The 27377-nt window shown below is 39.4% G+C and overlaps 1 protein-coding gene and 1 pseudogene across 2 annotated transcripts in view; one reads left to right on the top strand and one right to left on the bottom strand.

Moving 5' to 3' along the window:
- Positions 1 to 438: 438 nt before the first annotated feature.
- LOC133551425 (glucose-6-phosphate exchanger SLC37A4-like) overlaps positions 439 to 27377 on the bottom strand; it is a 32944-nt gene continuing 6005 nt past the window's right edge. For both annotated transcript variants that reach the window (XM_061898100.1, XM_061898101.1), the window contains exons 2-10: positions 26755 to 27107; positions 23402 to 23634; positions 15858 to 16104; positions 14283 to 14435; positions 14119 to 14204; positions 13920 to 14033; positions 3285 to 3350; positions 2845 to 2983; positions 439 to 2766 (exon numbers count right to left, since the gene is read on the bottom strand). In XM_061898100.1, the coding sequence (XP_061754084.1) occupies positions 2603 to 2766; positions 2845 to 2983; positions 3285 to 3350; positions 13920 to 14033; positions 14119 to 14204; positions 14283 to 14435; positions 15858 to 16104; positions 23402 to 23634; positions 26755 to 26902 (1350 nt within the window). In that variant the 5' untranslated portion in view covers positions 26903 to 27107 and the 3' untranslated portion in view covers positions 439 to 2602. The remainder of the gene's footprint in view (positions 2767 to 2844; positions 2984 to 3284; positions 3351 to 13919; positions 14034 to 14118; positions 14205 to 14282; positions 14436 to 15857; positions 16105 to 23401; positions 23635 to 26754; positions 27108 to 27377) is intronic.
- On the top strand, positions 7826 to 13469 carry LOC133551424 (myosin-9-like; annotated as a pseudogene).

The following is a 27377-nucleotide window of genomic DNA, read 5'->3' as shown; positions in this document are numbered from 1 at the left end:
GCTAACAGGAAGTTAGCAAGGCTACCAGGGGCCCCAAACCTGAGGGATATCTATTTTTAAAGACGAATGCTAAAAATAAATTAGGCGGAATGAATAGGTACATTTTTCTTTTTGGAAACACTGAGAACGGAAAAATCTAAAAGTCTATGATACTGTCAAATATTACATCTTAAGTCTTTAAAGATGGATACTCTGTCAATGTGGAACAATGACAGAGAAATATACATCTATTTCTGCTTGTGTTTGAGTGGCGTTTCTACTTCTAGACGAGATGAAATGTGTGTAGTGGATAAGAAACAATAAGATTGTCTTTTAAAATTGGTGCTATTTTAGGTAATTATTTTGAATAAGCACATAACTACAATAGCTAGGCACTGGTATCAATTGGTAGTTTCAAATAAAAGACAATAGCCCTTTTTTGGAAACAAAAATCCACAATTGAAATTTTAAAAGCACTTTGTATTGATATTTTTATTGGGACAAAAACATAAATCTTACATGACCTTAAATCAATGCTAAATAGGCACTGAGTGGATTCCCATTAATAATTGACAAAAGTCACAGGTTTTAAAAATGTCCGGTATTATGTCCTTTTTGTCCTACAGCAGTAGTATTACAATAGTACATACAACAGTACAGTATAGCCAGAATTGACAGTCAATCTCTCAAAAAACAATGTTTTTAAAAATCTGAATCCATACAGCCAACAAACAATAGTGTGTGATGATTGCCTTAATGTCAATGAGCATGTTTGTCATCATAAGGAGCAAATATGTGCAAATATATTTTAGAAAACTATTCCAAAATACAAACACCCCATCAGCACACATTCAATAAGGAAAATAAGGCTAAACTGCTGCCAATGTATTTTTTGTTTTTGGCATACCCTTTTAGCTCTGATTGATCGATTGAAACTTTTATTAGTAGATTCCACAGTACAGTACATATTCCGTACAATTGACCACTAAATGGTAACATCGAATACGTTTTTCAACTTGTTTAAGTCGGGATCCACGTTAATCTATTCATGGTATTTTTAAAATACCATGAATTGATTAATTGGGGAAGAATTAAAATAAATTGGGCGGTTTAGCTCGGTTGGTAGAGTGGCCGTGCCAGCAACTCGAGGGTTGCAGGTTCAATTCCCGCTACCGCCATCACTGTCGTTGTGTCCTTGGGCAAGACACTTTACCGACCTGCTCCCAGTGCCACCCACACTGGTTTGAATGTAACTTAGATATTGGGTTTCACTATGTAAAGCACTTTGAGTCACTAGAGAAAAAGCGCTATATAAATATAATTCACTTCACAAATATTGTGTGCCTGTGTGGTTGAACAGGAAGTAAGAACATGTTGAAAAGTACATTGCACCAAACTATGTTTTTGCATTGGGATCAAACAGTCATGACTTTGGCACCTCAGTTTCTTTACGATTCATTTTTAGCAGTTCATTTTTGGCAAAACAATGCACACTGACTTTAGCAACTGAATTTGTTTGTGTTTGGATCCTGTACACTGATTTTTTAAGTCAAATTCTGCTGACAATTTCATTGATTCTAATTTGTGAGCAAAATTTGTGCTTTAAAATTCAGTGTGTAAAATTTCCGCTCAGAAATATTCAATCTGTGTCATGTGACTTCAAATGTGACACCTTATTGGCTAGTTCTAAGGCAAGCTCGATCGCTTCAGTCTTGATTTACCGGAAGTGAGTCTTGAGTTTTGAAGCGGTAAATATTTCTGCACTGAATTTTTCCAAACTTAATATTGAAACCTAATTTTTCTCTCAAATTTTTCTTCAGTGAAATTGTCAGCATCATTTGATGTAAAAAAAAAAAAAAAAAAAAATCAGTTCACAAAATTCAAATGCAAAACATTTTGTTTTATAAATTCAGTGTCAGAAAAAGGTTTTGTAATAAAGACACAAATGAACCTCCATAAATTAACATTAAATTATGCTGACAACTTTACAGAATAAAAAATTGTAAGCAAATGCATGTGTTTAAACATTCAGTTGTTAAAATGCAGTGTTTTGATATTCAGTTCCCTAAATTAAAACGCGAAAAAATTCAGTGTAAAAAGAAGCTTTGGTACTTAAGACACACATTAACCTTCATAGAAGTGGGTCTTGGGTTTTGAAGCAACAATTTTTCCTGCACTCAATTTTCATAAATTGTATTCTAAAACACTGTATTTTAAGGCCTATCATTCCACCAATCATGCGTCTAAACAAAAAATCCAACACTTCAGTGATTGGGTCTTAGTACTACAATGCAAGCCACCTTGTCAACATTTTGGTAAAGAAGGTGACAAACACTAGTACTGTAAATTCAATAAAGAAAGTAACGTCTGCCATGTTACATTTTCATTTAGCCATTGTAATCATCATCAATTATATATGTATTTGTATTTTCTGTATGTAAATAAATATTATTGTATGGGGGGGGACTTACAAAATCAACAGGGGGTCAAATTCTAGGTTTCACATTCTACGCAATTAAATCAACCCTGAGTTCAATGTGCACTAGGAGATTTTATGTGGCGTTTATGTGCTTTATGATGTACGCAGCACCGTGACCGTGAGTAACAACATTAAGAGTGTACTTTATTCCGTTTTCTCTCTTCTTCCCATTTTGGTGCGCATGTTTCGAACCAGGAAGAACAAAACGGTTGTGGCAGCCATTAAGACCTCGGCGACCCAGAACGCCATGTCCCAGCTGTGTTGTTTGGCTACAGTGCTGAAGGGAAGGCCGGCAACAAAAGCCCCCACTGTAATAAAAAGAAAGCTGGGTCAGTGGTATGAATGCTACTAATAGACGGTACTAATGCGCTCGGAGATGCTCGTACCGTTAGCCATCAGAGCTACAATAGCATGGGATGTTCCGCAAAAGTTGGGAGGCGCACATTCGCTTGCAATCACACCGAACAGAGCGATTGGTCCGTAAGAGGAAAATCCAAACATGGCACCGAGAGAGAGAATCCAGATCTGTAATGAGGAAAACAAGTTATTGAGTATGTAGTATAAGTAGTAGAAATGTAACTGTCACGCTCAGATGCAGTACACAGCACACGTGTAGGTAAAAGTACATTTACAGCAACAACTAGTGCAGCATGGAAGTGCCCAGGGAGCAGGGAAATGCTAACAAACCATTCTTTACAATCAAATGGCATCAAGAGGCAGGTGACACTTGAATATATTTTCTCTTGATTAGTGATCAGGGACAGGTGAGTCCACTGATCGCCAATCAAGAGCAGGTGAGGTAAACAGGCGCAATCCTTACAGTTACCTCTCTTTCAGAGACACCGAGTAGCACAGACAACGGATGGAGGACTTGGACCCAAAGAGGAGCCTCCTGAGGGAAGTAAAAGAGGTCAGTGTAGGTTATTCTGTTGGTTGTGTACTCAACATTGTTGCCCATATTTGGTGGACACACACACACCACAACACTGGGTAGAGCTACGGATGTAACATTTTATATGACACTTATTATTGTCGTGGCATTGTTGAATGTGCTCAAAAATAAATATACACAATGAAATCTTTTAACCAATTTATTTTTATGAATAACGAAAATAAATACACTACTTAAAACAGTGGTTCTCAACCTTTTTTCAGTGATGTACCCCCTGTGAACATTTTTTTTATTCAAGTACACCCTAATCAGAGCAAAGCATTTTTGGTTGAAAAAAAGAGATAAAGAAATAAAATATAGCACTATGTCATCAGTTTCTGATTTATTAAATTGTATAACAGTGCAAAATATTGCTCATTTGTAGTGGTCTTTCCTGAACTATTTGGAAAAAAAGATATAAAAATAACTAAAAACTTGTTGAAAAATAAACAAGTGATTCAATTATAAATAAAGATTTCTACACATAGAAGTAATCATTAACTTAAAGTGCCCTCTTTGGGGATTGTAATAGAGATCCTTCTGGATTCATGAACTTAATTCTAAACATTTCTTCACACAAAAAGAAATATTTAACATCAATATTTATGGAACCTGTCCACAAAAAATCCACCTGTCAACACTGAATATTGCATTGTTGCATTTCTTTTCACAGTTCATGAACTTACATTCATATTTTGTTGAAGTATTATTCAATAAATATATTTATAAAGGATTTTTGATTTGTTGTTATTTTTAGTATATTTAAAAAAAAATCTCACGTACCCTTGGCATACCTTCAAGTACCCCATGGGTACACGTACCCCCATTTGAGAACCACTGACTTAGAAACCTACTAACTATAATAATAATAATAATGGATTAGATTTATATCGCGCTTTTCTATTGTCAGATACTCAAAGCGCTCACAGAGAAGTGGGAACCCATCATTCATTCACACCTGGTGGTGGTAAGCTACATCAGTAGCCACAGCTGCCCTGTGGTAGACTGACGAACTATGTGTTTCTTAGGCTTCTCTGGTAGTGTTTTAGTCTTAGTATTTTATCTGTTTTAATGGATACACTTTTATTGTTTAAAATATTGGTTTGTACTGTAACACTTAAAAAATAAAGTCTATTATTATTATCTATTATTTCTGGTGGGCATTGTGGCGTCCTACTCTGTTCAAAGGTCCCTGAACGTACCGCAAAAACACCCCCGTCTTGTATTACTCTGAGTAGAGAACGATCACTGCGTTCCAAAAGAGCACAGCTTGTAGGTGCTATGTGCACAATTGAATATCTTAGTTGCTCAGACAGTAATGTGTTCATAAGTTTAGATTGGGGTATGTCTTGTCTTAATGGGGAAAGACGTTCATGTCTCTTGTTTTCATGTGAGCATTGTGGCGCTTGTCAGTCATTAAAGTGCAGTTATCAATCACAGTTTTTTGGTCGTTTTAATTACAACATCAATATTAACCGGCGGGTGATTTACAGCCAATATCAGTAATATTGTTTATCATTAAATCCCCCAGGTACAATACACAAAAGGGATTTAAATCTTACAACTCACAATTACGATTTTTTGGGGTGAGAATTCAATCAGAATCTATTCTCGATATGACACAATTTTTGATATTATTTGGTATATGGAATATAATAAAACATGCTAAAAACAGGTTACAGGTTAGAAAATCTCCTTTTGGCGACTCATGTATAATACTGTACATGTTAGCGAGGAGATGACCTAAAAATAATAAAAAATGTAGGTTGTTGAATTATTTGAATTGTTAAAATAATAAAGAAATGCGATTCATATGTGAATAATTTTTTTACGGCACCCCAAATACACACTGTATTGATGACTTTACATTATCATTATTTAATTGGTTCTTGCTCCCCAAAAAACAGCACCATTCCAATATCTTAGGTGTCTTTTGAAGATAAACTTTAAGATAAGAAATATTGTATAAAGACTAAAGTCAAGTATTTACCTTGGAGAGTGGACTTTTACTGCATCTCCTTTCAAGCTGCTTCTCTGTCAAACACACCATCAGCAGCTTCTCCATATTATCATTGATAAATGTCTGCTGTTTAGATATTATTTAAAGTTTCTTTCCTGGCGTTATCGACGCATTCTGTTTGATTACAGTTTTGACTACTCGCTTTGTCATGTTTTTGTTGATTTGTTTTATTGATTCAATAAATATCATCCACTTTTTGTTCTCAGGGTCAATGCGGGTTTGAACATGTCAAATTAAGACTTTTTCTAAGACAAAAATTAATCTAATTTTAGACCATTTCACATCCATACAGACAAACAAGTATAAACACATAGAGGAAAATCTGAAGACCAGAATTAATTGTAAGTAGATGATTTCATTCACTGCTCTTTCACATTGGAAAATAAAACAAATAAGCTAACTAAAAACTCCAGAAGCCTCTCTGTTGTAAACTAATGAAAAAATGACATTAGCAAACATCAGAACAGCCATTTTCAGATTTGCCATAGAAGTGTTTTCTTGCAAAATGTGCAGTGTGCTTCATATCAGGTGTTTTCATGTAACAACCAGAATGTCAGCAATGGCAGAGGAAACAAAAGCAATATAATGTCTGTGAAAGGGGCTGTTAGCATCTCTGCTAAAACTAAATAGTTAACTTTTGCAGTGTTTTTGCAACCTTTCAGAACTGAGCAAATGAATAAAAACATCAACAATACTACTACTGTATCTGCACAAAGTTTTGAAAAACAAGAGTGTGCAGAGCGATTATCTCAAAATAAAGAAATAAATTATTGATTGTATGCCTCAAACAATTTGGATGTGAATAATGTGGATAACTTTCAAATTTGCTCAGCTCATTTTGTATATGTTGTGTATAAATACATTTTAACCAGTTTTTTGTGACTATCTGACAACATATTGCTAACAATTAAGGACTCGTTTTCATTTAAGCGTTACAAGATGACATTGGCAAATCTTCCTTGTTTTTCTCATTTTACCATAAACTAAACACTAAACAGACAACAACATTTATAGCTTTTGATTTTAGTTGCTGTATAAAATTCGAGAAAAGATTATGCATGACAAGCTGACTTGAAATTATTAGAATAAATAAGAAATAATTTAAGAGAATTGTGCTTATTATATTAGTTTTATAGCTGTGAGAACATGACAAGCACAAATAGATTAGCGTGTGCTTACTACATGTAATAGTATGATTTCAATAGTAAACATCTTATTTTGGGCTCCTTAGACAAATGGCACCACATTACCCATATGACACTCTTTTGGGGGGGGGGGGGGGGGGTGTTATCTTTTTATAGTAGTGTAAGTGTGTGGGGTGAGGGTGTGGTCAGCGTGCTGCAGGAGCAAAAGGTCACTGTCTAAGTCAATGGTGTTTAGGGCGGAGCACCATTGACTAGGGGCGGGGCATGTGTGGGACAGAGAGAAACAGCTGGCAGGTGATTAGATTTCGCAGGTGGTACGTGCTAATCTAATCAGCTGTTGTCTTTAACACAGAGCGGGCAGCGGAGCAGAGGGGGGAGAAACTGTAGAGAGACATCTGAAAAGATCATACTGAAAAGATTGTGCATTACGTCATATGTTGATTAAAACTCTGTTAAACAGCACGCCTGACTCCTGTGACGTGGTATCCGTGGAACCGGTAGGGAATGACCTCTAGAAAGTGTTTGTGGGGTTTCTGTAAGGGTGTCGCATGGCTGCAGTTGTGTGACCCCGTGGATGCAAGAGTCCAGGAGAGAGGAGAGCAGGTAAGATGATTTTAATTTCATCAACGTAACAAACATAAACATAAAGCAGACTTGGACAGAAACGTTCCCAACATAATTTATCTTTGAGCACTGAGGAGTGCTCGAGTGAAACATAAATAGGCAGTAGTTTGATTGACAGCAGGTGTGAAACGCTGCCAATCAACGAAAAGAGAAAAACAGTGCTCGTGAATAAAACAGGAAATACAACAAAGTAAGAGCACTGAAAAGGAAGTAAATATAAAAACACGAAACACTAACCGAAATAAAGTGACAGATTGTCACAGTTGCAGCATCTTTTGACACACCCTTTCCCAGATTTTAGTCTTTTACATTATCATTGCATTCACTTTCACCGTTCAGTTTAAAAACGCTTCCCTCCTCGATGGCGCCACACTTTATATATTTCTATCCACTGGGTTCAAGCATGCGTTATTAAAATTGATCGTTCTGGAACCACAAATCGTTGAACTTGCACTTGCCCATTTTATGCAAGTAATTTGGCTTTGCTGTGGGCTTTTATTAGGTTTTCTACGGTGGTATGCTACTGTAAGTTGACCACACCGCTGCGTGTACAGCACACACTAGCTGGTGGTTCGTGAGAAATTTTGACCGGGCAGCACAAGTAGCCTACGTGAGTTCCGATTTGTAGTTACGTAACAGCGTCTTCAAGAATCGAAATAATTAAAAGCAAGTGTAGGAGCCATTGTAGGCATCCTTATTTTTGTGTTGGCATTACTTCCTTTTGTCACTAGGCGGCGGGCTTTTTGGTTTAGGAGTGCAGGGTTGAAGGCATAAATAGGAGCACAGGTCAGCTGATTAGGAGGGACTCAGGTGTGGGAGCACAAAACGTTCTTACCAACGGCACACAACGGCAAACAACAACGGCACACAACGGCAGACACCAACAGCAGACAACAACAGCAACAGGCAGGAAAGACAGGAGAACATATGGCACAATGTCACTACAATAATCCATGGTATGTTTCATTCACCCTGCAAGTTTATTAATAAATATGCATTAACTGGACTTCTGACTGGACCTCACTTCAATGTAATGTTTGCCGCTGCATAGGATCACTCCCTCAAACCTGTTGAGTAGTGACAATAAATTAGAACATTTAAAGGTGAAGATTGCCACTACAATTCAAGTAAGAACGGTGCTCTTCGAGTGAAAAGGACAAGAAGAAGAAAACTGAAGGACATCAAAAAGCCGCAAGAGGACGAATTGGGCCACGGCCACGCTGCTACTCATCAGCCAGGGTGATTGGAAACACCTGCCAGCTCTATAGGGTGAGTTGTGTGGAGCTGAAAGCAGCACAAGGGAGAGACTTGGTCAATTATGTTTGATGGCAAATATGATGTACAGCCACAAGGTGGCGAAAATGTGGATCCTGAAAAGGAAAATGTACAATATTCTGAAAAGGAAAAAAGAGCCATAAAGTATACTGCCAAAGGCTTGGAAATGAAAGTTGACAATTATCATAAAGCAATAGGAACATGTGTTAAAAAAGCTGCTAAAATAAGGGACACAATAAAACAACTCATGCATTCAAATAAAATGATAAATGTAAATGCTGTAAGAGGTTACTTGGATAAATTGATTCATTTGTGTGGAGAGGCAAGGGAGAATCAATCCTCATGGATTGCCTTACCATTGCCTGAAGAGTAACTTGATAGAAAAAATGACTGGTTTCAAGAACATATTAAGATACTAGAAGGTTTCATAAAACTTGTGCATGAATGGTTATCAGAAGTGAAAAAGCTAACCACACATGACACTGCCCCTGTGGAAGAGGAGTCACAATTGCATCCTTCTCAAACACATGGCTCAGTTGAAACGCAATTCCAAGGTGAAATGCATGTCCCACTTGCCCATGATGAACATTTATGTGTTACACTTTCTGATATTGGAGCACAGGACAGTGCATCGAATGTCTCAATCACACGCAACTCTATAACATCAAGAACCTCTTCTACCTCATCTGCTCGCATTCGAGCCCAGGCCGAAAAGGCTGCTCTCATGGCAGATGTTGCTGCATTGGAGAAAAAACATCATATTGAATATCAACAAAGAATTCAACAGGAACAATTTGCAAAACAACGGGAACAATTTGCAAAACAACAGGAACAACTCAGAATGGAAAAGGAAAAGTTGGAATTGGAAACAAAGCTGGCAGCCGCAAATGCAAGGGAGCAAGTTTTTGCAACCATGGGATCTAGGGAAGGATCAAGAGTGTCAAAAATGAGCTCCGAATCACACAAGGGAGCTGGTGCTCCAAAGAAAACAATGCCCCTCTCTGACACACAGGTTGTGAAGCCAAAACAATTCATATATGAAAAGTACACAAAAGCTCATTACATGACTCCAAGACAGGCTGCTCTCTCTTTAATGCAAACTGACAATGTATTAAAATCAACTATGCAAATGGAAAATGTGTCGAATACAACTGGGCAAAGTAATCAAACTCATATGAAAAAAGATGATGTTAAAGGTCATACAGTTCACACTACATCCCCTGTCACAAATGCCATCAAACAAGATCACATTCTTGATTTACTAAAAGGACAACATGATTTCAATGCCTTATTGGTTAAGCAGAATGTCCATTCCTCTTTACCAGCAAGAGACGTACCTGTTTTTGATGGAGATCTGTTTCAGTATGAAACCTTTATAAGGGCATTTGAATATGGAGTGGAGAAAAGGTGTGACACCTATGACTGTTTGCATTACCTCGAACAATATACCAGAGGGCATCCAAAAGAGCTGGTTCAAAGTTGCCAACATTTGCCTCCGTCCCAGGGCTACCAGAAGGCAAGACAGCTACTCAAAGAACATTTTGGTAATTAATATCATATTGCAACAGCATATACGGAAAAGGCTTTTTCCTGGGGAACAATTAAATTGGAGGATGTAAAAGGATTGAGAACATTTTCTCTATTCCTCAGAAGTTGTTCCAATGCAATGGGAAGTCTGGCCTATATGGAAGAAATGAATGTTGTTTCTAATATAAGGACCATCATCCTAAAGCTTCCATACAAGCTCAGAGAGCAGTGGAGGAACAAGGCCTGTGACCTACAGGAGAAGCAAGGCCATCGTGCCATTTTCCCAGACCTTGTAAACTTTATTGAAAAACAAGTCAAAATACTCTCTGATCCACTGTTTGGTAACATTCAGGACACTAAGCAATCAACTGTCAAACCCTCATCCGTCCCTAAGCCAAGAGTAAATTCAAGTCCAAGGAGCAGCTTTGCAACAACATTAATACCCATAGAAACTGTGGAGTCAAATGAAGGAAAAAGGAATGTGATTGTCAAATCTCAAAGTTGTCTGTTCTGTAAGAAGAGTAGTCACACACTGGAGTGCTGTGCACAATTCAAGAGGAAGAAGCACAAAGAAAAAATAGACTTCTTAAAGGAAAAAGGAGTATGTTTTGGCTGTCTGAAAATAGGACATTTAAGTCGAGACTGCAGAAATCGTCTATTATGTGAAATATGTAAACGACAACATCCACAAATACTCCACATTGAAAAGACAGAACAAACTCAAACCAAATCAATTGGAATCAATACTGTTGTCCCACTTCCCAAGCATACTTGTGGTCATATTGGGGCCGGGATGACCCCTCCATCTACTCCATTGTACCTGTACAAGTCAAAAGCAACAAGGGAAACACAATGTTACAAACTTATGCATTTTTGGATCATGGAAGCACCTCCACATTGTGCACAGAAAAACTGATGCAAAAACTGAACATTACAGGACAAAGAAAAACCATCCTTCTCAAAACCATGAATCAAGTGAAACTCGAAACCAGCTACCACATCACTGGACTGGAAATAGCCAGGATAAATACAAATAACTTTATTCAATTGCCTGATGTATTTACACACAAAACCATGCCAGTTTCACCACACAATATTCCAAAACAGCAGGATTTGAAACACTGGCCATATCTAAACAATATCAAATTACCTGAAATTGACTCTGACGTCGACCTCCTCATTGGCACGAATGCCTCTAAGGTACTGGAACCCTGGGAGGTGGTCGATAGCCAGCAGGACGGGCCATACGCAGTGAGGACCCTATTGGGATGGGTCATTTATGGTCCTTTAATAGGTGATGACACCAGCAGGAATAATGGCTGCCCTGTTGCTGATGTCAATAGAATATCTATTCTAAACCTGGAGGAGAAATCCTTTGCCTACGACAAGATGGAGAAAACAAAGACACGTCTCCAGCAAGAGTTGGACGACGTGATAGATCAAGACCAACTTCGACAAACTGTCACAAATCTTGAGAAGAAGCTGAAGAAGTTTGACCAGATGATGGCGGAAGAGAAAAACATATCTGCACGCTATGCTGCAGAGCGAGATCGGGCTGAAGCCGAGGCCCGTGAGAAAGAGACCCGTACACTGTCTTTGACCCGCGAGCTGGAAACTCTAATGGATCTAAAGGACGAGGTGAACCGCAACAACGAACTGCTTCGGGCTGAAATGGAGGATCTGGTGTCATCCAAAGATGATGTTGGAAAGAGCGTGCATGAGCTGGAGAAGTCCAAGCGTGCCATGGATCCGCAGCTGGAGGAGATGAAAACACAGCTTGAGGAACTGGAGGATGAGCTGCAGGCCACTGAAGATGCCAAGCTGCGTCTGGATGTCAACATGCAGGCCATGAAGGAACAGTATGAGCGGGACCTGTCCGGACGTGACGAGATGGGTGAGGAGTTGAAAAGGTCTCTGATCAAGCAGGTCCACAAAATGGAAATAGAGCTGGAGGATGAGCGCAAGCAGCGTTCTGGTGCCGTTGCTGCACGTAAAAAACTGGAGCTGGACCTGAAGGAACTGGAGGCGGGAATCGACATGGGCAACAAGCACCGTGAGGAAGCCCTCAAACAACTGAAGAAACAGCAGGCCCAGATGAAAGAACTTATCAGGGGACTGGATGACACTCGCATTTCTCGAGAGGAAATTCTGGCCCAGAGTAAGGAGTCTGAGAAGAAGTTATAGGGTATGGAAGCTGATATGCTCCAAATGCAGGTGGAGGTGGCTGCTGCAGAACGAGGCAAGCGACAGGCTCAGCTGGAGAGAGACGAGTTGCAGGATGAGATGAACAATCAGGCCACCAAGAATGCTGAAATCGCAAAGGAGAGGAGACGTTTGGAGGCACGTATCGCTCAGCTGGAAGAGGAACAGTGCAACACGGAGCTGGTTAAAGACACCCTGAAGAAGTCCATGCTGCAGACTGATCAGATGAACGTGGAGCTGACCACAGATTGCAGCTCCTTTCAGCGCGTGGAAGGCCCACACCCAGCTGGAGCGTCAGAACAAAGAGCTGAAGCTCAAGCTGCAGGAGATGAACGGAGCGGTGAAGTCCAAGTACAAGGCCAACATGGCCGCTCTTGAGGCCAAGTTTGCTCAGCTGGACATCGAGACCAGGTTGCGGCAAAGTGCTACCAAGCTTGCGAGGCGAACAGAGAAAAAACTGATAGAGCTGGTTCTGCAGGTGGATGATGAGAGACGCAACACCGAGCAGTACAAAGACCAGGCAGACAAGTTGAACTCTCGCATGAAGCAGATGAAGCGGCAGCTGGAGGAGGCCGAGGAGGAGGCTCAGAGGGCAAACACCTACCGAAGGAAGATGCAGAGGGAGCTGGAGGATGCCACAGAGTCAGCAGAAGCCATGACTCGTGAAGTCAGCACCCTCAAGAGCAAGCATCCGATCAACCCAAATCTTGTCTACATAATGAAGATTCAAGATTAATGAACTAGAAAGTCCAACATATTTTTATTTTTAAATTATGGAAAAAAAAAAAAGAAACGAAATTTGAAAAAAAACCAAAGAAAAAAAATGATAATCGTGTAAAAGTGAATTTGAATGGCTCCCTTTCAAGTAATTGTTACAGTGTAAACAATTAGGGGCCGGTGTGTAGGAGCCATTTTAGGCATCCTTATTTTTGTGTTGGCATTACTTCCTTTTGTCACTAGGTGGCGGGCTTTTTGGTTTAGGAGTGCAGGGTTGAAGGCATAAATAGGAGCACAGGTCAGCTGATTAGGAGGGACTCAGGTGTGGGAGCACAAACCGTTCTTACCAACAGCAGACACCAACAGCAGACAACAGCACACAGCAACAGGCAGGAAAGACAGGAGAACATATGGCACAATGTCACTACAATAATCCATGGTATGTTCAATTCACCCTGCAAGTTTATTAATAAATATGCATTAACTGGACTTCTGACTGGACCTCACTTCAATGTAATGTTTGCTGCTGTGTAGGATCACTCCCTCAAACCTGTTAGTAGTGACAATAAATTAGAACATTTAAAGGTGAAGATTGCCACTACAGCAAGACTGAAGTTTTTGCCTGCTTTAAATAAAAATAAAATATTTTTTTAAGGCCCTTTAAAATTGTTTTTAAGACGTTTTTAGATATGTTAAGACCTTAAATTGAAATTGTTGGATTTAAGATTTTTCCTTGACTTTCACTTTTTTTTTTATTTTTTACAATGGTTGGAAAAAGAAAGTTATGCCCATTTCTAACTCTTAGCTAATGCTAGCGATTCAGACCAGATGTTTTGTTTAAACCTTATTTGGTTGACTGTAACATTTGCTACAGCAACTAATGGCGGCGATGCTTGTAACTCAAATTTTTGTTAGCAACTTAACACATAACAATTAGCTGAGGCATAGTTCTTACCCCAAAACACCACATTTGGGGCGTTCTCAAATTGAGGTACCACCGTAGTATTTTTTTGCAGTTACCTTTGGGATTTCAGGCGTGATGGTGACCCGGAAGAGGTACATTGAGATGTACATACCAGCCATCATTACAATCAGCAAGCCATGGCGAGGGTTGCCATGTGTGCCCAGGCCACGCTGGGGGATGTCAGAGAGCATGTTTGAGATAAGAGTAATGCAAAACAAAAACATTGTTTCCACCTGAAAAATGTCTGCTACTTACTCGCGCAACAGCTCTGTCAGAGATAAAGCCTGAAGCAAGGCTGCCAAGGAATCCTCCCACCTCCAACGCACTCATGTACGTACTGCCTGTGAGCAAGCACAAGTTGGCACCCTTATCCGCAGCAAATGCGTCAAATATGTCAAAAAAATGACACAAACCCATACCCATTAGAGCGGTCTGGCCTTTCTCCTGCATGAGGAACAGCTGTCCCCAGTCAGTTGCAGCTGTCTTCACCCCAAACACCACCAGGTAGCCCAGAGACAGCACCCAAAGAAACGGCGAGAGAAGGAACTCACTCAGGGTGCTTTCACTGATGCCTGGTAAAGAACACACATGAAACGACAAATGTACCTTGAAAAGTACTAAGGTCATCTTATTCATTGAAAAATCAACATTTATTTAATGTACTACTAGCATTTCTGCTATTGTGAGAAATACCTCACGTCAGGCTTTCCGTAGCAATTTTAAGCTTGTCTTATAATAATTAACTGAAGAACCTTAGTAAAAATAGTTGAATGATAACACTTGACACTCCAATAAAAAGTACAATAGTTTAATGGCTTTAAAATGAGCTTTAATGTCAGAAAATATGCCTTTGGGAATGAGTTAGCTTACTGACACACGGCGATCTTGTGTAAGCAATAATATGGGGAACACAGGACAACGACTCCAAAATGTTTTGTAGCATGTACTGGTAATTGTTTTATAAGACTTGATTGAATATATATTGTAAAAACAGTTGAATGATAACACTTGACACTCCATTAAAGCAATACAATAGTTTAATGGCTTTAAAATTAGCTTTAATGGCAAAAATGAAGCTTTTATTATTATTGACCGGTATTTTTTTTTATAGGGGGTATAGTACCGCATATGATTCATTAGTATCGCGGTACTATACTAATACCGGTATACTGCACAACACTAATAACCAGGGGCACCGCTAGGGATTTTGGGCCCCATGAAAAGAATCTTTACAGGGCCCCCAACACATAATTTTATATAATTTCATCATAATTAGGGGCCTCTCTGTGCCGCCCTCCATCAATGGCCCCTAGAATCTGTATCCTTTACCCCCCCCCTTTTCGGCACCCCTGCTAATACCTAATACTTCTTGGCCAACAAAATTAATAATCTTGATTTAATTGCTGTTAAAAATAATTGTGGTTATCATTTTGCCCGAAATTGTGCAGCCCTAGTGTTTCTTACCTTCTTTATCAAAGTGCTAGCACTTTCTGCAGCCCCATGGTGGTGTTTTCTGCAGTTGTATTTAAAGGAGACCTATGATGAGTTTCATCTTTTCTGATTTATACATGCTGTTACAATGTTGCATACTCATGTTAAACAATGGCAAAGCGTCAGATCATCAGGTTCATACATTTGGGCGTTGTCATAGGTCCCCTTTTGTTTAAAAAAAAGCACAAGAGGGAGTCACCAGAACGTGAGATTGTTTGTAAACTTGATTCAGCCGAATGATACGCAAGAAAGCCAGTTTGTTAGGCGCAAAGTGTGGCTGTCCTATAACCAAGGCAGTACATGGAAACCGGGAGAAAATGTTCCTTCAAAATGATGATGTTATACTGTACGAAAAACTAGGTACCATTGTACTTCAATATACGGTAAGGTGTATCCTTTCCATTTGATTTTAAAGTGGTTTTAATTCATTATATAGGATTTCAGTTATCTATTAACAATGTAGCCATCCATCTATCCCTCTATACAGCATTGTCATTAATTACCTCGCTTTGCTCCCTTCTTGGCCGCTACCACAAGACTGGGAAGGCCCACATCCTTTGGTTCATTCTTCACCAACAACAGGGTCACAAGCGAGAAGGCAGCACAGAAGATGCCTGACATTGTTAGGATGGTCCTCCAGTCATAGTAGTGGAGGAGTACGGTGACCAATATCGGACCTAGACTTCCCGCCATGTTCATGCTGCAGGACAGCACAGACCACCATGTTCCGAACTGAGACGGCTCAAACCACTAGAGAAACAAATAGACACACAACTTGGACTTTTAATTTGACAACAATCACATGGTACACGTTTGCAAATTACCAAATTAAGAAGCTGATCACAGGAACTCGTTCTGTTTGTATGGTTGTATCCCAAGAGTGTGTGTAGCCTTAGATAAGGTTGTGTTTAAATTGTAGCCCCATTGTGGGGCTACAGGGGACCCTAACATTACCACCCCACAGACACACACTTGGTATGTTTACATGCCCCAAAAACCTAATTATTTATTTTATTTGGTTATAACTAGCTTTTTAAAACATGTGAAAATCCCAAAAAGATTTTGCATTGAAAATACTTTTCTAAGTTTTTTGACTTTTTAAATATGGGATAAACATATCTAGATTATGTGATTGTAAAATAGTAACATCTTGCATGTAAACACATCCATCCATACATTATCGGGTCTGACGTTCTTCGCATGTGCCAGTCTTCCCAACGTGATAACCAGGAATACGAGTAGATGACACATTCCATGATCGGGAAGCCCAATATTTACATGTTTATGTCTTAGATCAGGGGTATCAAACTCAATTTACCTGGGGGCCACTGGATGCAGAAACTGGGTGAGGCTGGGCCGCAAGAAAAGATGTCTTAAAAAATCTAACATCCACTTTTTAATTAATTAACCTTTTATGAGTGGCTTTACCACCCTAGCAACATACTTGCCAATCCTCACGATTTTTCCGGGAGACTCTTGAATTTCATGGCACCTCCCGACAATCTACCGGTGCAACCATTCTCCCGAATTTGTCCCAATTTTCACCCGGCCGACATTATAAAACGCTGCCGTGACTGCACTGCCTTTAACGTCCTCTACAATAGTGGTTCGTTCTCAACCTTTTTTAAGTGATGTACCCCTTGTGAACATTTTTATTATTCAAGTACCCCCTAATCAGAGCAAAGCATTTTTGGTTAAAAAGAGATAAAGAAGTAAAATACGGCACTGTCATCAGTTTCTGATTTATTAAATTGTATTACAGTGCAAAATATTGCTCATTTGTAGTGGTCTTTCTTGAACTATTTGGAAAAAAAGATATAAAAATAACAAAAAACTTGTTGAAAAATAAACAAGTGATTCAATTATAAATTAAGATTTCTACACATAGAAGTAATCATCAACTTAAAGTGCCCTCTTTGGGGATTGTAATAGAGATCCATCTGGATTCATGAACTTAATTCTTAACATTTCTTCACAAAAAAAGAAATCTTTAACATCAATATTTATGAAACATGTCCATAAAAAGTCTAGCTGTCAACACTGAATGTTGTATTATTTTTTCACAGTTTATGAACTTACATTCATATTTCATTGAAGTATTATTCAATAAACATATTTATAAAGGATTTATGAATTGCTGCTATTTTTAGAATGCTTTTAATAATCTCACTTGTCCTTTTGCATACCTTCAAGTACCTCCAAGGGTTCGCGCACCCCCTGAAAGAGGACTACTGCTCTACTATGTCATCACGCACGCTTTTACATCACAGAACCAAGGTGCCGGCTCCATAACATGTTGTATGAGACTTGTGCGGAACAACGTCAGTCGCTGTAAGATGTACTTGGTCAACAACCATACAGGTCACACTGAGTGGCCATATAAACAACTTTAACACTGTTACAAATATGTGCCCCACTTTGAACCCACACCAAACAACAATGACAAACGCTTTTGGGGAGAATTTCCGTACCTTAACACAACTTAAACACAAGAGAACAAATACCCAGAACACCTTGCAGCACTAAGTCTCCCGGGCTACAATATACAACACCTCAACCGACGCAAGTAGGGAGGGTGGGGGGTTGGTGGTAGCGGGGGTGTGTATATTGTAGCCCGGAAGAGTCCGGACTGCATGAGATTCTGGGTAATTGGTCTGTTGTGTTTATGTTGTGTTACGATGCGAATGTTCTCCCGAAATGTTTGTCATTCTTGTTTGGTGTGGGTTTACAGTCTGGCACATATTTGTAACAGTGTTAAAAGTTTTTTTTACGGCCACCTTTAGTGTGACGTGTGTAGCTGTTGATCAAATATATTTTGCAAATACCACACGCGTGTCTTGCATGGCCAGATGCAACATACAACTGGGCTTTCACGCATTCAGTTCAGGATGTAGGGGGCGCTAAAGGCAGTGCCATTATGGCACTCCCTGAATATTGTTGATCTGGTAAATATCGACAGGGGCTTCAATAGTATTGGTGCCCTAAAATTCAGGGATCTAACGGGAAAATTGGGGACGTTGGCAAGTATGACGCTGTCAAGCGCCCTTCATATTAAACTCGCGGGCTGCGGCAACATTAAATTGTCATATCGAAGTGCGGGCCGCATAACGTCTCGCAGGCCGCAATTGGCCCGCGGGCCGCATGTTTGAGACCCCTGTCTTAGATTTATCAATGTTTTTCATCAAGTGTTTCAACAAAGCCAGCACGGTGGAACGGGGGTTAGTGCGTCTGCCTCACAATACGAAGGTCCTGGGTTCAATCCCGGGCTCGGGATCTTTCTGTGTGGAGTTTGCGTGTCCTCCCCGTGAATGCGTGGGTTCCCTCTTGGTACTCCGGCTTCCTACCACCTCCAAAGACATGCAACTGGGGATAGGTTGATTGGCAACACTAAAATGTCCCTAGTGTGTGGTGTGAATGTTGTCTGTCTATCTGTGTTAATAATAATAATAATAATAATAATAATGGATTAGATTTATATCGCGCTTTTCTATTGTTATATACTCAAAGCGCTCACAGAGAAGTGAGAACCCATCATTCATTCACACCTGGTGGTGGTAAGCTACATCTGTAGCCACAGCTGCCCTGGGGTAGACTGACAGAAGCGTGGCTGCCAGTTTGCGCCTACGGCCCCTCCGAACACCACCAATCATTCATTCACCAGTGTGAGCGGCACCGGGGGCAAAGGGTGAAGTGTCCTGCCCAAGGACACAACGGCAGTGACTTTGATGTCAATAGGTGGGAAGCGAACCTGCAACCCTCAGGTTTCTGGCACGGCTGCTCTACCCACTACGCCATGTCCAGGGTGTACCCAGCCTTCCGCCCGCTTGTAGCTAAGATAGGCACCAGCGCCCCCTGTTACCCCAAAGGGAATAAGCGGTTGAAAATGGATGGATGTTCCAACAAGTTGCTTCATTGGACTTTTTAGGGGGCTGGGGGCTCCCTAAAATATACTTAAGCCCCCCCCTAAATTATCCGGTGGGGTTTCTTGCTTTGGTCATTTTTTTACTAAATAGTGCCAACAAATTCGATATAAAGTTGCTCAAATGTGAGTTTTAATAGTCACACAACCAGGCATTTTTCACCTAAATATGAAGATAAATGTATACTTTATAAAAAAAGGTTTGTCTATAAAAGTATGAAAGATAAAATTGTTTGTACCTGACAAGTTTCTGCTACCTTTCAGGCTTTTATAAACAAACCTTGTTTATAAAGTTATCATCAATAGAGCAAATAAACCTATTCAATATGATTATAAATACCGGTAAGTCAAGTTTCCCTTTACTTCAGGTAGAGGTTAGCTGAACTGTAAAATTATGATTAGTGAATAATAATACATCATTATCATAATTAGTATTATTAGTGCATATACTGGGAGTTAAGCCTCCCCTGTGTTTAAAAACTAGACACTTGTTTTTCGAACTTTAATCAAGGGCCCTTGAAAGCACCACAGTTATGTGCTATGAGAAGTGAAAGTTAAACATAACTATGTTTGATGTCTTGTATTTTTACCTTTCTACCATTTCATCCTGGTTCTCAAATGTTGGCACTGTGTGTGAATGTATAAAAGTGAGCTTTGATGATGTTATGACATCTGTGTTGAGTGAACTGTGAATTTTATGCTGGGTTTGCCGCTCCCAGAAGTAATTAACCATTTTAAATTTTTTGCAAAGCCTTATAGGTTGTGTTACACATTCCTTATTTGATTCAAACCAACATTATTATTTAATTTTCACAGCACTATTATATGCTCATGTGGAGAGACGGAGACGACGGACCGACGGCAGGGCGGGGCTCACTTTGGCCATCACAAGATGGCGGCCAGGAAGCGGAGGATGCAGCGGAATAAGGAGGCGGGGCGTGCCTGGACCAACGCCACCATAATTAAAGTCAGGTGCGTAACATACACATCGGGTCTCAATCTGTCCATCTCCTCACAGCATTTAAGAGAGGAAAAGGAGGAAGGAGGGGAGAGAGAGAGTTGGAGTGTCCACAGCGTAGCAGAAACGAAGACGACCCGACGAACGAGACGAGCGAACGATGAGCCCCCGGGGAAGACTGAGTCACCGGCGACCAAAAGGCCAGCCGAGACGAGCAGAAGAGGAGGAAGCGCTGGAAATCGGCGCGACCGACTTTGACGTAGAATGGTTTATTGAAATAATAAACGAGAGTCAAATCTGCTCAGCGATGTCCTTCCTAGATGATCCATGCAATCCACGCTACGACGGTCAGAGTCGTTCACAACTCACTTTTCTGACATTCATATTTTATAACTGACGGGTTGAATTTAAATGAACACATCACCAAATCTTTACAAAAGCCAACGTAATGATTGTGTGTCCCATTATACAGTGTTTGTGCCACTGGCCAGCCCCAGTTCTATTGATTATCAGCCCTATCTGTCACGCTGAACGTGGTGAAAAAGGTGTTAAGTCTGCAAAAGGGCAGCTGCTCAAGCATTGTGGCAAAAGGTTGCACCTTGAGATGTGATCTAATAAAAGTTGGTTTCTCTCGCAGAAAAAAAAAACTTAGTGTTGTTCAAGGTTAAGTAGAGATCTACTAAGGATGTTCTACAAATAGAACCACCTGTGATCTGATCCCCTTCGACATGCTGAAGACGTGCCAAAGCCTATTTATTCCCTGCCTTTTGAACACTGCTACATTCAGTGTAGTGTCTTACACTCACGGTGTCTCTTATTAGTACAGTATTTAAGCCTCTGCTGGTATTGTACGTAATTTTCTCACAAAGAAAAACCCCATTTTAAGGGCACGTTTATCATGACAGAGACTAAATGAAAAAACAAAATAACTTTAAAAGGTAGGTTAAAAATAATTTGCATTTGACATAAGTATTTAAAAACCTAGCAACCAGCAAGAATTCTAACCTTAACAGAGCAGTTTTAAGTCAATGAAACACACATTAAGTCCCGTTCCTTTAAGAAAGTAAAATCGTACCTTCGTACAATACAAGTGTTCCATCTTACAAGTTTTTCAGGATACGAGCAGTCTCTCGGCTAATTGTTATGCCTTTGGTTAAAAGCAAAAATGTGCTTTATGAGTCCCCCCCATTGTCACAGTCCGACCAAAACAGCCGTTTTATCTCGCTAACATTAGCTTATTGCTAGAGATCGATCTAACTTTGTTTTTCCAACTAGTGAAGAGAATAGGTGGATGATATTCATTGTATTAAACAAACAAATCATGGGAAACATGACCAATCGTGCAACTAACTTGACTAAGCAGTTGGAGCATAGCACGGCTAGTCTGCACCATACTGAAGCAAAAAGAGTTGATTACGCCGGCCAGTGACATTAAAAGAATACTCAAGCCACGGATATTTATCCATGAAAATATCGAAAAGCTGCTGATGGCGTGTTTGACGGCAAAACAGTAGTTGGTAGGACATACCATAGAATTCTACTCAGAGACAAATGCTGTACAATATTACTTCATAAAACTACTAATCCTTTATTGAATCAAAGATACTGAAATTCCACGACATAGTGAATTTGCAAACAGCTAAAATGATACACAAAGCAAACTATAACCTGCTACCCAAGAATATACAACAATTCTCAAAAAAATAGAAATATAATCTTAGAGAAAGATATAATTTAAAACATTTGTACGCACATACAAAACTTAAGACCTTCATTATATCCGTATGTAACTGTTTATTGTTATATTTGTATTCCCATTGTTGCTGTTTATTTTTTATTCTTATTGTAATATTTCTCTATTTTGTTTCAATTTAAACCCCCATTATTTACCTTTTTTTTTATTTTTATTTTTTTATTGATCTCAACTCTGTACACTGCGGCTGGAATTTTAATTTTCCTGAAGGAACTCTCCTGAAGTAATCAATAAAGTACTATCTATCTATCTATCTATGTGGAATTAAACTATGGACTGGATTAAGCAAAGCAATCAGACAAAGTACTGATATGATCCACTTCAAGAAACTCTTAAAACTTCAAGTGTTTACAAAGTACAAAGAAGAAGAGTCATGATAAACATTCTGAATTTATTCATCCATCCATTATTTCATTCTCAAAATACTTATCTGATTGTATGAAATATAACATACTTCACCAATTATTATTTATGTATTTATTTACTTATTTTTATTGTGATTACTTATGGAGTATATTGTGAATAAATTGAGAACAGGAAGTGAACAAAAGTTTTAGCAACTGTTATGTAAAAGAAAAGGGGTAGAATTAAATAATCTCTGCTTCTTCCTACTCCTTTTCGAACATGTTGAATAGAGAAACTGGAAATTGTGATGTATCATGTTGTATGCTTGCATGTCCCAAATAAACAAACTCAACTGTAATTGTTTTTACTACATTCTAATGTATTACTTTTCATACAATATTTCTCATCTAAAAGTTTGTTTTATTTCTAAAAGGCATGTAATGTTAAAATTGTGCTGTTTTGTGGGCTGTTTGACAATGCGAGTCTTACGAAGTACTAATTGCATCACAAAATCAAATAAACTTGTATACCTGTCCTACAAATGTCAGCCTTCTAAAATAAACCTGTCACACTAATTCTCTCTTGCATTTAAACCTCTCCACCGCAACAGACAAGACCCAAGAGCTGTCAAAGGACCTTAGGGAAACAATTGTAGACCTGCACAAGACTGGACAACTTGGTGAGATAATTGATAATTGGAAGAAATAACAGCATGCAATGACCCTCGCTCTGAAGTATTGGAAATGAAGGGTTGGGCAATATGCAAATCGGTAAGAAAGACTACAAATAATACTAACCTACCATCAAAATAACGGACTGTTTATATTTTTATAAGGGGGTAAAAACTGTGTTCTAACACCACTGAACCCTCAGTCTCATATCCTACAGTCTAGCATCTCATGTGGCCTGAAATCAACAGTGTCTGGCAGCAAGTCTTAGTATTGCACCCAATGAACATTCTCTGGATGACTCCCAATTACACGGATCATACAGTGTCGGTGTGTGGATAGTTACAGACATGGCAAGAACACTTAAGGAGGAAATTCTGTGCAAGACACAATCATCGGATTACCTTACGTAGGACCTTCCCACATGGCGGCCAGCCGCAGCCTTGTCCCAGCCCGTTAACGAACCAGAGCACAGCGAACATATTCACAGTAGAAGACCAGGAGAAAACCACGTTGATGGCTCCCACCACAAAGAGGCCAATGGAGAAAAGCCAGCGGGCACTAATCTGGTCCGACAACACACCGCTGATGAATTTACTGATGGCGTATGCCATGGTCTGACTGCTGGTGATCAGACCTGCAGACAGAAGGAGTCACCATTATGAACCATGAACATTATATCAACACTGCATCATTTGTTTGCCCACAAACATGTTATATAAATGAGTTTTTTTCACGTTTGCTTTCTTATTATTCTTTTTTATTCACTGTAATGTACTCAGTGTCAACATGCTATTAGCAAGTATTTTCCAATTCTATACAACTCAATCCTGTTACTCCAAAGAGTCATAAAACCACAAACATGTTACCTCAATTACTTTGGTTAATTACTTCTGGGAGCGGCAAACCCAGCATAAAATTCACAGTTCACTCAACACAGATGTCATAACATCATCAAAGCTCACTTTTATACATTCACACACAGTGCCAACATTTGAGGTAACAATTGTTTTCTTAAAATATTATATTTGTTTACTGTAATATACCTGTGTCAACATGCTATTAGCATAAAAGCTATGTGGCTATGGAATTTTCTAATTCTATGCTAACAACTCACGCCTGTTACTCAAACAAGGAATCAAACTTGTAACATAAATTGTTTTTTTGGATAATATTTTTTATTCTAAAATATGTATTTTTTTTGTTGAACAGAGCTGCCAAGCCTCACACAATTTAACCCATTCTCGTGCCACACTTGACATTTTTCACGATTATATTTCCTTATTCACTAAGCTATATATATTTTTTTCAGAATGATAAACTTTTTCTCCTCGCGGCTTGCTTTAGTGAAGTGAAGTGAAGTGAATTATATTTATATAGCGCTTTTCTCAAGTGACTCAAAGCGCTTTACATAGTGACACCAAATATCTAAGTTACATTTAAACCAGTGTGGGTGGCACTGGGAGCAGGTGGGTAAAGTGTCTTGCCCAAGGACACAACGGCAGTAACTAGGATGGCACAAGCGGGAATCGAACCTGCAGCCCTCAAGTTGCTGGCACGGCCACTCTACCAACCGAGCTATGCTTTAGGTCAAGTAACTATTGATTGCCTAATGAAACAACCAATCCCACACCAATTCATATATTCTTGTGCCTAAATTTAGCCAACCACAGAAGGCACCACACATTATAAACCAATCAGAAGCAATATAAGGTGGGTCTTGGGGTCTCTCTCTCTCACTCACACCTCAGCGAAGTGTTGTCAACTTGGCGACTTTGTCGCTAAATCTAGAATCTTTCCAACTGCTTTTGTTGACTTTCTTTATCCAAAGCAACTAGCGACTCAGTGCAAAGCTGCCGCTGTTTCTGACTGAATTGGTTTAGAGCAGGGGTGCCCATTACCTCGATCGCGAGCTACCGGTCGATCGTGGAGGGTCTGTCAGTCGATCGCAAACCAAGCATTAAAAAAATAAACCTAAAAACAACGTCACTTTAATGACATTCACGGCACCCGAGGGTCTTCTGAGATGACGCTGGCTGCTGCGAGATCATTATTAAGAAAACATGACCGAAAGGAGGGCGAGAAACACTTTTTATTTCAACAGACTCTCGTGCCGTACCTGCTGTCAAAACCCTAAAGACAGACTGCACAGTTGCTGTCTTCACAATAAAAGCCCTGCTTCATCCTACCTGCGGTAACAAAATAAGAGTCTCAGAAAGTTAGCGTGCACAAGATAGCAAGCTAAGGAGTTTGCTGCCAATGTATTTCTTGCAAAATGTATAAAAATGAAAATGGAAGCTGGACAAATAAGACGCTAAAAACTAACCACTTTCATGTGGTATTGGACAGAAAGGAGGACTTTTTTTCTCCTCTATTCGAAAATGTGGACGTTATCAGCATTACTGTCTGATTCCAAACAATGCAAGTCATCAGAATCAGGTAATACACCAACTTATAGTCTTGTCTTCATGAAAGAAAGGAATCTATATGTGTTAAAAATGTGTGTGTTATCATTACACACCTTTAACATGTTAACAAAAACGTCTCTTTCATAAATAATTAAATATAAATTATATATATGAATGAGGTAGATTCCTTCGACTCGGTCAATTGAAAAGTAGCTCGCCTGCAGAAAAAGTGTGGGCACGCCTGGTTTATAGAGTAAGATGTAAATGGTAAAGGTTTGTCACCCTCACATTTATACTAAAAACAAACCTATTGTTCATGTCATGGCTACTCAATAGATTTGGTTTGTTCGTGAATAATACAACCCTTTAGTGTGTTGATAAAATTGTATACTCTTGTATACTTTAAGAATGTACAACAAATAAAAAACAACTCAATTTAGAATCAACAGAAGTAAATGTAGTTATAATTTTAATCATAATTTGCATTTTTTTAACTCACTTTTTATGTCTCCCGCCACATTAATCCTATCTCTTAAGTGTCCATTGTGATCAATTGTGAGTTTAAACCCCAGCCGAGTCATACCAAAGACTATAAAAATGGGATCCATTACCTCCCTGCTTGGCACTCAGCTTCAAGGGTTGGAATTGTGGGTTGGATCACCAAAAATGATCCCTGGGCGCGGCCACCGCTGCTGCTCACTGCTCCCCTCACCTCCCAGAGGGCGATCGAGGGTGATGGGTCAAATGCAGAAAATAATTTCGCCACACCTAGTGTGTGTGTGACAATCATTGGTACTTTAACTTTAATTGTGCACATGAGCCCATTACGTCATCTGTCAACATCTAGCAGCTTTTATGACAGCCAATAGCTACTTTCCTTAAGAGCTGGCAGCACTGGAAGATGAAAAGAGATCGAGGACAGTGAGGACGAAGACGTAAAAGAGATACAAATTGAGAACACAGATACAGAGGATGAGTCAGAAGAGCCATCAGAGAAAATAGTGGAAGGGATTTTTATTTCATATTTTGGTTAATTAAGACTTGCATTGAGAGGCCACAGTGCAGGGAGAGCTTTTAGAGATGAGGACATCAGTCTTGAGGTATAAACTGAAGGTAAAACAGGCCAAATCGGTGTCAAAAAAAAAGACCAACAATGTTTTCTGTTTTCAAATGCATAATGCCTCCAAAGTTTCACTTGTCATTTTCTGAGACCTGGCAGCCCTGGTTAAATCTCTGTAATGTGTCTACTGTCAACATGTTCTTTGCCTAAGTGCTAATTCTGTGTCAACTCATTCCTGTAACCCAATTCAACCACAAACCTGTAGAAACAAACTGATGTTTGACCTTACCCAAGTCATCTTTGTCAAGGCTAATTTCATCCATCACGGCAGGCATGACAAAGGAGAATGTCTTCCTGTTGAAGAAATAGAGCATGTAGCCAATGAACATGCAACAGAAGATTGTCCCCCGGTAGTAGCCGTAGCCTGTGGCCCCCATGGTTCCACTCGATCAAAAGAAATGTTTGATCAAGAAAACTTTGAAAAAAAAAAGTTTTAAAATTGTATCCTGTAGCGTTAAGCCTGTCACTCCTTCAGCTCCATCGCAAGCAGCTGTTGGACTATTTTCAGTTGAAAGTGGACGCCATCAGCTGGCTGTAAAAGTACTCATCCGACACAAGCGGCTGCTTGAGTGAAGAACCGTCCTGAAAAGAAAAACAACAGAAATGTGACTACATGCCTCTTTTCCCTTCCATATAAACTTATATTTCACACAGATGTTGTAGAAGTGTTTCCCATGCACTCATATTTATGTTTGGCTGCCTTTCATGGATACATTTGGAACGTCAGGACTAGAATACCTGTTAAGAATTCTCCATGTTTCGACAAATTTATGCAAACATTCTTATTTTAAACGTTGTACTTGTGCGTCTGTCAAAATGCAGCTGTGTTCATTTCACAAATAGCATCTTACT

Source organism: Nerophis ophidion, linkage group LG04, assembly GCF_033978795.1.
Source record: "Nerophis ophidion isolate RoL-2023_Sa linkage group LG04, RoL_Noph_v1.0, whole genome shotgun sequence".
Classification (NCBI taxonomy): domain Eukaryota; kingdom Metazoa; phylum Chordata; class Actinopteri; order Syngnathiformes; family Syngnathidae; genus Nerophis; species Nerophis ophidion.
The sequence above is the reverse complement of the archived record's forward strand: the minus strand, read 5'-3'. Positions and strand labels throughout refer to the sequence as shown.